The 12,289-nt window shown below is 43.7% G+C and overlaps 1 protein-coding gene across 2 annotated transcripts; it reads right to left on the bottom strand.

The window, feature by feature from the left end:
- Positions 1–188: 188 nt before the first annotated feature.
- SLC25A30 (solute carrier family 25 member 30) lies at positions 189–8,974 on the bottom strand. Of its 2 annotated transcripts, none has more exons than XM_015851756.2 (10): positions 8,715–8,974; positions 6,756–6,834; positions 6,031–6,178; positions 5,354–5,448; positions 4,955–5,040; positions 3,662–3,757; positions 3,121–3,245; positions 2,473–2,611; positions 1,804–1,884; positions 189–1,262 (listed from the first exon to the last, which is right to left on the bottom strand). In XM_015851756.2, the coding sequence occupies exons 2-10, from the start codon at positions 6,817–6,819 to the stop codon at positions 1,221–1,223; spliced, it is 876 nt and encodes a 291-aa protein (XP_015707242.1). In that variant the 5' UTR covers positions 6,820–6,834; positions 8,715–8,974; the 3' UTR covers positions 189–1,220. The 2 variants fall into 2 exon arrangements, with proteins under 2 accessions (XP_015707242.1, XP_032297981.1); XM_032442090.1 differs by lacking the exon at positions 8,715–8,974 and adding an exon at positions 8,597–8,618 and having other exon boundaries at positions 963–1,262.
- Between the last annotated feature and the right edge of the window lie 3,315 nt (positions 8,975–12,289).

The raw sequence follows: 12,289 nt of genomic DNA, 5'->3' as shown, positions 1-12,289 counted from the left end.
GGGGGTCGGACCGGGCCGCGTGGAGAGGAGGATGGGAGAAAGCGAGAGGGCGGCCCCTGCTGGATGGGAGGACGATCTCAACCTAATGGGGATGGAGCACTGGGATCTGGGTGCAGGGAATGAGCCCAAGGTATGACAGAGCTACCCCCACCTCCCGTTGGAAAAGATGTGAAAAGCACACCCTGAGATGCTATTTCAAAAATCTTTAATATGCATAATAAAAATCAGACATGATTTGTACAAAACTATTTACAAATGCTTCGATTGCAGCGTAGCAACTACTACAGTGAAGAGCAATGAGATACACCAAACTCATCTGACCTAAGAAATAACCTTGTCCGCTATTAACAACCCACCTCCCAACACCGATGCCATCCGGGGCACAGACACAGTGAGCACAAGGGCAGGCAGCCATCGATGGGGAGAGCTGTCCATATGGGCTATTACTTCATGTAAAGGGCTTTTAGGCATTGGGGATTTCATCTACCTGGGGTATTATTTGATGGAAAGGGTTTTTAGACATTTCAAAGAACCATTAAGGTGAGAGGAGACCTCCAAGGTCATCTAGTCTAATTGCCAACTCACCAGCACTATGCCCATGTTGGAAAGGTTTTATTTGAAGTGGGGAGGTTGCTTTTTGGGGATTGGATGTGTTTATCCTTTAAGGCACTGGGTATTTAGAGATCTTAGAGGAAGTGCTGCTTTGTTTCTCTTCCCTTCTTACCACCAGCTTTTCTAGGTTAGGAGTACAACAACTCTTCTTGGAAGCATCTGCTTTCAGAGGCTGTGTTTTGCTTTTATAGCAGGGAAGCATCCCTTTGGGTGTGCTACGTGAGGGAAGATTGCTTTTTGGAAGGCTGGCCTTTAAGCAGTTCCCATTTTAAGGCAAAGAGGGCATCCCCTCCACCCTCCTTGGGGGGACCTATATGGGGTGTCAGCATTTTAGCACTCTCAGTTGCTTCTTTTTGTGAGCGTCTCCACCATTTTGGCACTGCTGGTTTTGGTGTTTTCTTTTGGTTCAGTCTCAAAAATAGTGCACATCATCCACTTAACCACGTGAGCAAACCACTCTGTCGAAGAAGCCAGAGTTTGCAATGAAGTCGCTTCACTTCTAGATGGTTCTCCAAAGTCTTCCAATTACCTCTTCCTTGCGTCTACTCAAGGTAACTTACAAGTCGCTCTACAGCCAGTGAGCTGAATTCATCGTATGGGTCAGGACATCACAAGTCTAATTTCTTCAGCTGTTCGTATGTCACAAAGAACTGAAAGAGTTATTAAGGAGAACTGTTTCTTGTTATGGTTACGTTACTGCTAAAGGGCAGCGCTGTGCGCCAAACTTCCTTCCACTGCTAGTTCCTTCCTTTATAAAACATTGAACATTGGTAGTACTACATAATACAATCAAACTTGCTTTTAGAGAACTGTTATATGTGGAAAACATCAAGGCTATCAATGCCAATGGTTCTTCCAGCCCTGTTCCTAAGAATCTTGAAGAGAACAAGAGGCAGGAGACCCCTGTGAGAGCCCTGAGACTCTTTTCTTCAATAAACTGAAGCAGGTTTGCTCATAGGAATAGCATTACTATTGCCAGGTCATTTTCTGCAGGGCTCTGATTAGCAGGCAGTAAAACTGCAACTGTGCAACTGTGAATGTGTATGTAATATATGCTGACTGAATGGGAGCAGCTGACTAAGGAAATGATCCACCAGGTGATGGTCCATTAAGAACAATATGCTGGTACAACTTCTCAGTAGCTCTTTTAAGGCTAGCTTAGTCTGCTTTGCACACGTTTTAAAAGGATACAATGATATTCCAAGGACCAAGTCTTAACCAGTTCGGCCAAAACCCTTTATAGAGAGCAAAGAAGCCTTCGTTCTTCCAGGTCTGGAAAACAAAACAGGAACACATTTATGTAACTCAATTAATGAGGAAAATTAAAAGTGATAAAGTACGTGCATAATCCTCCCATTTCTTGTTTTAGACTCAGATGTAAAGAACAGAATCACCAGACAAAGGGGAACACAGCCTACTCTCAACTTCTATGCAAGTACCTACTGCAAAAGAGACATGATAAAACCTATGTGTTCAAGCACTAACTATGCAGATTTCTTTTCCAGGCCAAACTTCCCCTAACTGGTCTGTTTTCAGGATGCTGCAGTAAACCTGTAATAAGAAAATTTGAGCTAAGAGATATGTCCACCTCTTCCCTGTTGGCTCACTCCTACTGGACTGGAAGGTACCTAGGATGGCAGCCATCTCTAAGGCACAGCTTTAGCAGTAAAAACATACTGCAGAGCAAGGAAGGACAACGGTACTTTTGTTATGAAGTAGTTTTCAAATACCTTTGCAGAAGTCCCCAACTTCCAAACTTCGTATCAAGTAAAAAACAAGGCTGTCAGAGTAGTCTTTTCATCTAATTACTCAAACTGTTCACCATACATACACTAAGCTGTCTGGTGTCTGGCTACTTACTTGTAACAAGCAATCCAAAGTCCCCTTGTAGTTCGAGTGCCCCCCATTTGGCTGGCTTGCCTGATTCATCATGCGTGTTCTCACCACATCAACTGGGTTGGATGCCAGGGCTCCAGCTAGCCCACAAGTAAAACTGGAGCTGAGGAAAGAGAACAGAGTTTGACCAACCAGGCTTAAAGAAAGCACAAAAATCAACCCAGCCTCCCCCAGAAAGAAAAATAATCACCTAAGCTGATGTGAAAATCAGTTCTCATTTACCACAATGCCTGAACTCGAAAGATCTCATATACACACCTTAAACAAAGGCTCTATTGACAGATGTTTGCACCTCTTAAAATAAGAATTACTTGACTCAAACTTCCCCCTAAGTTCAATTTTAAAGTCTTCACAGTTCAGACCATCCACAAAATAGAATTCCACATTCTACAGAAAGTTAAATTCAGATCCTAAATAAACTTCCACGTTACGTGCCATTTCAAAGTGCTATCACACTGAAAAGCATAAACACATCAGAAATATAGTTACATCTAGGCTGATGGAACAGAATTGGATTGGTGTCTTCTCAGAAGAGGAAAACAAAATAAATCAAGATTCATTCCACACAGCCACTGTTGAGCTACAGGAGTGGATTTAATTAGACAGACTTACAGGAAGTGAGTATAAACTGTGTCTCCCATATAACCAGACATGATTATTTGCTTCTTGGTGAAGTCATATACTGGTAATTCCACTCCAACAACCAAAGCAGCCCTCTGTGCTGTCAAGGATACCCCCTGAAGAGTTAAAGGAAAGAAAAAAGCATAATTCATCATCATACACCATCAGAAAATATTATCTTTCCCAGTACAAAGCAAGAAATCACAGCTCTGCCAGGTACATTGTATACTGCCCAGAATGAATGTTGATTCCTGTTTCTTCCTGCTACTCCATCTCTCTGCTTAACCTCTAAATTTACATCAATGTTTCTTCAAAGCAAAAACAAGCCCTAGAGGCAGTCTTGACTTAACTAATGGTTGAATACATGACTGGTAACAACTCTTTGACTAAAGTCACTGAGGCACCAGCAGTGAAATAGTCAAGACATGCATCTTAGCTACCTGCATATCCATGTTTTGCTTGAGAATACTCCAGATGAAATACAGTTGAGCAAAGAATACTGAAAATGTAGGATATGGTTCAAAACACTTGCCTTCCATAACCCTTTAGTTCCTTCATTCTGGTAGATCTGGATAAAGTTGCACATCATTCCTCCTTGAATCACGCTGCCTTGGGCTTGCATTCTGATCTGAGATTATTTGGAGATCAAAATAGAATAGTTTTCAATCAGAAGACCAATAATAGTTGAAGACAGTTTGTAAAACACAGTAAGTTACAGCCTATGAAACAACACTTTATTTCTCTTTTATTTCAGTTAATTTCTCTGAATACAAACTGATAGCTGGCATTACCACGATGCTAATTTTGAATCAGTATGAGGTGTAGTTTCTAGCTGCATTAAGTCACCTCTATTTCTGTACTTGAACATTACACCACTAGACAGGCAAATGGCTCTGATGTCCCTTGCAGTGCTCTCATAAGAACACCTCAAAATGAAAAGTAAAAAGATAAAGATTTTGGCTACTAATCATACAGTTGGTGATCACCCTGCCCTCTCATCAGCTGAGATCTCCCTGCCAGACCTCTTTACCCTTGAAGGAGTCCACAACTCCCCCTAATTGCAGATCAGAGCTGCTTAGTGCGCATTCAGCGCCTGTATCCAGATTTATTTATACAAATATTGGAGAGAACTGGTCCTAAAATTGAGTCCTGGAGAAACCCACCATGACTGGCCAGTAGCCTCATGGCACCCCATTCAGAGCCCTTAGAGCCATCTGCCAACTGCTCACCCATCCCATTATAGAATCATGGAATTACCCAGGTTGGAAAAGACCTTGAAGATCATCAAGTCCAACCACAGCCTGACCAGAACCCTAACTCTAAAAACCCTCCACTAAATCATACCTCTGAGCACCACATCCAAACGGCTCTTAAACACAACCAGGGATTGCGATTCAACCACCTCCCTGGGGAGCCTATTCCAGTACCTAACTACCCTTTCTGTAAAGAAGTTCTTCCTAATTATTATGCACTTGTCTAGCTGGACATTTTGCCACATGGTACCAGAGACAGTATTGAAAACTTTGCTGAAATCCAGAGAGAGCCAAATACAGACGTAATGTTGGGAAATATTAATCAATGCCAAACTTAAAGCAAAAGCTTCTATTAGAAATGCCTCTAAATAACCACAGTTATTTCCTAGGAAGGATGAATTTTAGAGTGGTTTTAGGAAAAAAAAAACACTTCACAATTACAAGCAGAAGAACTTTATTACTTTTTCATTAGAGGTGACTATTAAACCAAAGGAGATTCTGCAATTCCTCAATGAAAACAAAGACACTAAGGACAAACTCCATATAAATTACAATTACAAACACGTCATTACCTTTAAAACATCAGTTGGGTTGGCAATAGATGACGAAATTACCCCCGAAAGAATGCCACATAGCACATTTATCATCAGAGTTTCATCTATTCCATGAAAAAACAATAAAAAAAGTTTAGCTGCTGATTTACAGAAGGTGAAACACATCAGTGCAGGATGATGCCACCTTTGATTTAACCATAGTGTGCTTAAGAAAGCCTTAAGATTGATGCTGATACAAGACTTCCCTGCTTGCTCACTTGGCTGTACCTAATACAAACAAGGTCTTCGAAAGAGACTTGTTCAAAGTGTTACAGTAAAATAACAAACAGAAGCAACCAGCCTCAAGCAAACAAGTCCTCAATTAAAATGCCTCCTCCATCCCCCAAGAAACCAAAAAGCCACACACAAATTACTCACCTTCTGGATGTTCAACAAACATTCTTTTTAAGCTCTGATAAGTGCCTATTTTTATAGTTCCATATGAAGCCTGGCGTAACATTGCAGGTGCGATCCTGCAAAGAATAGGCAATGATTATATTTATGCTCAGATTTGCAATAGGCTGCTTAACAAATACTCTTGTAAAGTGGGAGACTGAACACAAGATAGTGAACAACCTAAGGTCCATTTATTTAAATCTATACTCTAATCCCACCAGAGACAAAAACAAGGTGGGTTTTTATGTGATTGGTTTCAGATGGGAGGCTCATTTTGGGTTTTATTGTGTCTACCTTTATTGTTTTAATAACGACTGCAAGAACATAAATGAATTGTGGAAGGATTACCTTCAGAACATGCCTCAAACTTTGATCAATAAAATAACTGGCAAGCTTGTCTCAAATAGCTGCAAACTATACACACACACACACACACACACACATATATATATACATACACACACACACACATACATACCAAGTGATATTGCTGAGAGCAGAGCCTGAATTAAGCTTGGGCTTTTAAACTGCAGACTGAGAAGCACAGTACATTTCCTCTAAATACCTTATCAACCTGATACCCAAGAATCTAACCACTGTGGGTTTATACTCATCAACAGACTGGTCAGAAGATACCACTGCAATTCAATCTGTATTACCCAGAGTATAAGGCTTTCAATCCTTCTTCTCTGAATATTCTGACCAGGGCATGCATCATTCCACGGTAGCGGATCTCTTTATATTTGGCATCATTAACTTGACCTTGAACCTGTAGACGTGTTTTAGTCAGATCGATTGGGAAAGTACCTTGAAAAAAGAAAAACAGAAATGCTAAGCAAGCACTCACCTAAATAAGAAGACAAGTAACACAACATGAGAAACACTAGCCTTTATTTAATACATAAGTATACAAAAACACTCCTGAAAAGAAAAGCATATGGCCTCTTTTACTAGGTCTTCACTAAGTGGTTCATTTTAGGTCACCCTTTTTCTTCTAGACAGCTTGTCAGAAGACCTACCTACTTCCCATCCAACTATTTCACGTTCACTATGGCAATACAAGCCAATACAACAGTTTTACTTGCCTACCCTTGCAAAACAAGAGCTGTGTATACCTACCATCAGGTCAATACACTCCAGGAATAGAATCCAAAGACAAATGTTATATTAAAACAAGATATGGATATGAATTTACAGACAGAATTGTTTTAAAACTAGAACAAGGTTCTGAACAACTGTTCAGCCAGTAATGAAGAGACATTCTCATGCTGTATGCTAGAAAAGACCATATAACACTGCATTACTAATAGCACAGAACCAAGCTGGTGTCAAAAGGAACTATAGCTGAGTTAAAGGAATCACAAAGAGTTACAGAAATGCTTACCACATTCTGCAGTGATTGATGCTAAGCCTCCATAGAGAAAGGGCTTCCAGCTCAGTGCTGACATAATTAGCTCTTCTTTCTGTGAAAGAAAGAGGATTTAAAGCTGATTAAATACCAAATAAAGCTGGTATTACATAAATATATATGCTAACTTTTTTATTAAAATGTTGAGCCTTGTCCATTTAAAATGAACCTACCAAAGAGCTTTAATACCTTGACAGTCACAAGAAAGGCAAGAATACTGAACAAAGCTCATTCTCCAGCTACATATTTGGACAACCACTAATTTCATCATAAAAGAGGAAGAGTTTGCCTCTCAAACATGCATAAGGCCTTTTACAGTCAAAACCCTGCTCTAACATAAACATCTATGAAGATACTTTGCCAAAGTGACCACAAATCCTAATAAACTATGGCATACGCTTTCCAAGATGCTCAAGTCATCCAGCCTTCTTAGGAAGGAGATAAAGGCAGTAAAGCCAGCCTGGTCCAGCCCATACAAGCCTGCCCTCCCCCAAACCAGCAGGTGTCTCCACAGCTCTTATTTTCTCTTCCTTGTAACATGAAGACTTTCTACTCCCATTTCCTACAACATCCTCCTCAACCTTGACTCTACAGCACCCTGTGTCAGTTAATTATGTGGAATAACTGTATTTGAAAGCTCTTTCCTCAACACTTCCTTTCCCTCTTACTTTGTTTACTCATCCGCATGGCCCAGCTGGAAAATACTCCCAAGAAGCCAAGTATTTAGCGCTGGTTGTTGTAAAGATTAACCCGCTTTGGCCGCTTCCTGCCTCTGGAAGTGCCATTAACCCAGAGAAGCCCGCAGAAGCTGCAGACCCTTAGCACGCCTTATAAATAGTTACTGTAGCCCTGTTTATGTCATGAGGAAGGTCTGAAGGGTCTTCGGTCCTCTAACAAAACACAATACGAAGGAACTCAAAGCAAAAAAGTCCAAATGCACTGTCACTGAGCCCAGAGCAATCCAGCATAGCCTTTCAGACTGTACAGAATACCCCAAGTGTGAAAATAAAACCGAAGGCACATAAGGTCACCCCTTATCCTGCCAAAACCAGTGTAGGTCAGATGAGGAATCACTGGCACAGGCTCTTATCTACCAGGAAAGCAGTAGAGAGACACGCGCAGCACACAGTGCCAGGGAGCACACAGCCGGCTCCAAGATCCCCACGTGCTCTGCCCTGCCATGATTAATGACTAATCAATACTTAATTAACAGAGACAAACCCAAGCTCAGTTTCCCCCATTATCACAGCAGAACAGTCACCTTTGCTGTTAAGACTTCATAGGCAGGATTAAAACATTCCACTTAACCTCCTCCCCAACCCAGCACGCAGCCTGATGCGTTTCATCCCTAACAAACACTGCAATGCTGATGGCAACCCAAATCCTGCCTGTGCTTCTGCATTTCGCTCTGCCAAAGCAACAGAGGCTGCTGAGCAACTCTGGTGCACTAACATGGCATAGAAGTGGGCAAGCACCACCAAATAGAGGCTTATATGCACACAGGGGTACTAATATTAGCTCCAGTCCTGATACATGCATAGGATACCCTAATGCAGAAACCTCACAGCACTGCTCCCTCGCTGTACCCCAACCTTAACCTTGGGGTTAAGGCTGTGTGTTGCTGCCAAGGTCTGTGCAATGCAAGGCACACAGCATGTCTCTCCTGTTGCTTCACACAAGCTCCTCCACGTGCTTTCCCCTCATTCCAGCCCTGCATTTCCCTTCCAGCTCTTTGTACCTCTAGGAAGAGCTCAGAGCAGGATGGCAGGACACATCTTAACCCAAACAAACCCCACGGATCCACCCTGTCCTCCTACTTCAGCTGATGCACTGGGTGCTCGCTCTGCTTCTTACTCCATGTTACTTCCCTGCGCCGACAGAAGAACAGGAAGCTTCTTCAAGACATCCACATCAGATGCACGAATGGGGAAGTACCTGAAATCCGATTCCAGATGTAAAATGAACAGATGCCTTCAGCTTTTTGATACGAAAAACAGCAGCTTGGAGCGCACCGCCGATACCCGAATGGCAACAGGAAAGCGGAGGCGATACCCAAAGGAACGCGTGCCGGGTTAGCAGGAAACCTCGTCCATGCTCGCTTTCCAAGTCACAACTCAATTCCGCTGCCTTCAGCCGGCAATGTGTCTACAACACACCACCCAGCAACTACAGCCCTCCCCACACCTCTGCACCACGACTTCAACGCGCAGCTCCTCCCACGGGAGTTAAAGGGAGCCGGAGTTAAAGGGGCCGCGAGTGGAGGCTGCGTGTATTGCGCTGTAGTGTGAGGAATTGAGGGCTTTCATCAACAGCCAGAACGCTGGTTTTTGGCGAGCTGCCTCAATCCTGACATCAGTGCCGTATCAGCGGCTGCCTTTGGTGCTCAGCATCTCTTCACGTGTCTCTTTGTGCCCCGTGTGCTACTGGTCACACACCCTCACCGTGGCTTTGTCCCAGTTCTGCTGGACTCTGTTGGGGTTGAGGTTTGGTTGAGTGCTTTGCAGGCACCTGACTTGACTGCTCTGCATTCCCCATGTTGGTTTTTGCTTTTTAATGTTTGCTTTTTTAATCGAAACGCCCTCAGAGTGTCCTACCTAGGAGCTCTGCTTTTTGTGCATTGCTTCTTGTTTCGCTATATTTCTCCTGCTCCTTACAAGGGGAATCATCATAGAATCACAGAATGGCCTGGGTTGAAAAGGGCCACAATGATCATCCAGTTTCAACCCCCTGCCATGAGCAGGGTCACCAACCACCAGCCCAGGCTGCCCAGAGCCACATCCAGCCTGGGATTAATGCAGCCTGGCTTGCAGTTTAGTCACCACTGGTGTGTTTCTTTTGTCCTTGTAAACTTGCATAATCGTTAGTGAGGTCATTCATTTGCTTTGCAGTGAATGAGGTTTTGGTAATCCAGCCTATGCAATATCTTTCTCCAGATGTTTTCCAGTAACATGCAGGTGACAGCACTTTCTGTGCTGATCATCACTGTAGACATTGTAATGCTGAATTGTGGGGCTTATAAACAGAGCGCTCTGTATTTCCAACACCTCCGAGCATGGAGGCAGTTCTAGAAGCAGAGAGATCCCAGAAGATGCTCTTCCAGAGGAGCAGCACCAGCAGAGACAGAGCAATGAGGTATAACATCTTACCCTCTATACTGTCTGGCTTAGAGTACAGGCACTTAAATGACCTGGTTAAAAACAAAAAGTCAAAACAGGACACAGGCTCCTGAGTTTCCATTAGGTTTATCTGAGCATGGGTTTATCTTACCCAGACATTGACTTCTGGATACCGGCCCAGAAATGCTTCAAAGATTTTACTTAAACCATTGTAGGTTCTGCAGAGGTGTTGTGGTCCCTATTAACAGCAGTAAAACACAGCAGGCAGACCTTATAAACATCCTTTACATAGTGCAGGAGGAGAGCATTAGCAAAAGAATACTTGGCGCTTCTTGTGGTGGAGAGATCTGAGCTGGGACTCTGACCATCCAAATCGTTCTGTCTGCACCACAGACTTCTATTCTGCTGTTCTACATTAGAAACAATGAGAGCATTTTTACACTGCTGTGAACAACGTTGTTGGTCAAAATAAGCTTACTCAGAAAGCTCGGCTGAGCAGCCTCTTTCCTTCCTGATCCTCCTAAACGCTCTGCAGAACACATCGGTGCTCTGGGAAGCAATTGTTCAGACAGACCATGTTTCTCCTCCCATCCAATGCTCTCTCTCAATGGTTTTAGAGCACATCTCCTAGTCTGGAGGTGTTTGCTGACCAGCGGTGGTGGGATCAAGCCCTCAACCTTCTCATTGTCATTGGCTGCTTCATAGAATCATAGAATGACTTGGGTTGGAAGGGACCTCAAGGATCATGTAGTTCCAACCCCCCTGCCTGGCAGGGCCACCAAACATACACCTTTACTAGATCAGGTTGCCCAGGGCCCCGTCCAACCTGGTCTTGAACACCTCCAAGGACGGGGCATCCACAGCCTCCCTGGGCAGCCTGTTCCAGGACCTCACGACTCTCCTTCACTTTCCTATTTCAAATGCATAGCAACAACTGGCAGGGTCACTATTAATGAACAATAGGCTCATTAAGTAAGCTTGGGTTTGCCTCCAAGTTTTGTCCGACCTCTCTCAGCCTTATAAGGAATTTACTGTGAGAGGGCTCCAGGATTTATCTGCTTCAGAATCTCCTGATACTCATATTGAATGACCGCCACCATTGAACACCACACTTCCTGACACAGGTACACTCCATCCTGCTCCCCAACTTACTTCATACTCGAACAGTAAAACGTTCTCTTTAAGAGCTGCATCTCAGCTCCTGCTCCCTGTGTTTTGAGCCCAGATTTGAACGTTTGAACTTTTCCCCAAGTAGCACATGACACAGCAAGTTGTTGCCAGCTTCCAAAACTGGCTACCAGAGACCTCTCCTGACCTGAGACAGGAGCCAGTGCGAGCAGTGTGACCTTACTGCGGGTCGCTCCACGCTGCCATATTAAAAGCTTAGACTTTTGCTGTCTGCTTGACACTTCTGCATTTGTATTAATAGATTAACGCCCGAGTAATTGCAGTAATAATTCAGGCCATCCTCTTTTAGTAATGTAAAAGTGCTCAAGTGCGTCATCTTATTGAGCAGGCACTGAGAAGCAATCAGGAAATCATTAGAAGAGACCTCTAAACCATTTAATCCAATTCCCCTGCAATACTGCAATGAACAGGGACACCACAGCTAGCTCAGGTTGCCCAGGGTTAACATTAGTTAACATTGGATGCATGCTAATGGGGTCTGAAATCAAAAGGTGGAAGGCTGGATCCAGAGCCAAGTGCAAGATCGGGATGGCACAAGAAGCTTCTACCTGTGATTTACAGGCTTAGCCCTGAGTGCTGCAAAAAGCAGCTCCAGTGGAGCCGAGACATGGAACTTCTCATCTGTCACTCCAAAACCCAGCCCTTTTTTGTGCCTCTCTTTGGGGATTAACCTTTTGAGTCTCGGGTATGCAAGGCCAAATGCCACACTGTGAGAACACGGCAGGGCTCTGAAGACTGAACTCCTGCATCAGCACCATTGAAGCGTTCTGTCATGGTAGCAGCTCACGTTCTTGTTAACCTGGAATAACTGTAATCTTTCTTCCATTTTTGTTACCCTGCCTGTGGAAAAATGTAATACCCTGTTACAACTGTATTAAAGCAAAAGGGAGGTTATGAATGAATAAGCACGCGTGGTCTGCATAGCTACCAGCTATTATAGTTGTGACAGGACAGGGGGGAATGATTTAAACTGAGACAGGGGAGGTTTAGGTTGGAGATTAGGAGGAAGTTTTTCACTCAGAGGGTGGTGACGCACTGGAACAGGTTGCCCAAGGAGGCTGTGGATGCCCCATCCCTGGAGGCATTCAAGACCAGGCTGGATGTGGCTCTGGGCAGCCTGGTCTGGTGGTTGGTGACCCTACACATAGCAGGGGGGTTGAAACTGGATGATCATTGTGGTCCTTTTCAACCCAGGCCATTCTGTGA

The sequence above is a fragment of the Coturnix japonica genome, chromosome 1, assembly GCF_001577835.2.
Source record: "Coturnix japonica isolate 7356 chromosome 1, Coturnix japonica 2.1, whole genome shotgun sequence".
In the NCBI taxonomy this organism is placed as follows: domain Eukaryota; kingdom Metazoa; phylum Chordata; class Aves; order Galliformes; family Phasianidae; genus Coturnix; species Coturnix japonica.
This window is presented reverse-complemented; position numbering and strand designations above follow the sequence as displayed.

Bases quoted from the DNA above. Each gene is read 5' to 3' on its own strand.
- SLC25A30 (XM_015851756.2), bottom strand. From the start codon at position 6,819: ATGTCAGCACTGAGCTGGAAGCCCTTTCTCTATGGAGGCTTAGCATCA. The intron at 6,179-6,755 runs GTAAGCATTTCT...TCTTTTTTCAAG, and splicing joins ATCAATCACTGCAGAATGTG to GTACTTTCCCAATCGATCTG. The intron at 5,041-5,353 runs GTGAGTAATTTG...TTCATGGAATAG, and splicing joins GTTTGTTGAACATCCAGAAG to ATGAAACTCTGATGATAAAT.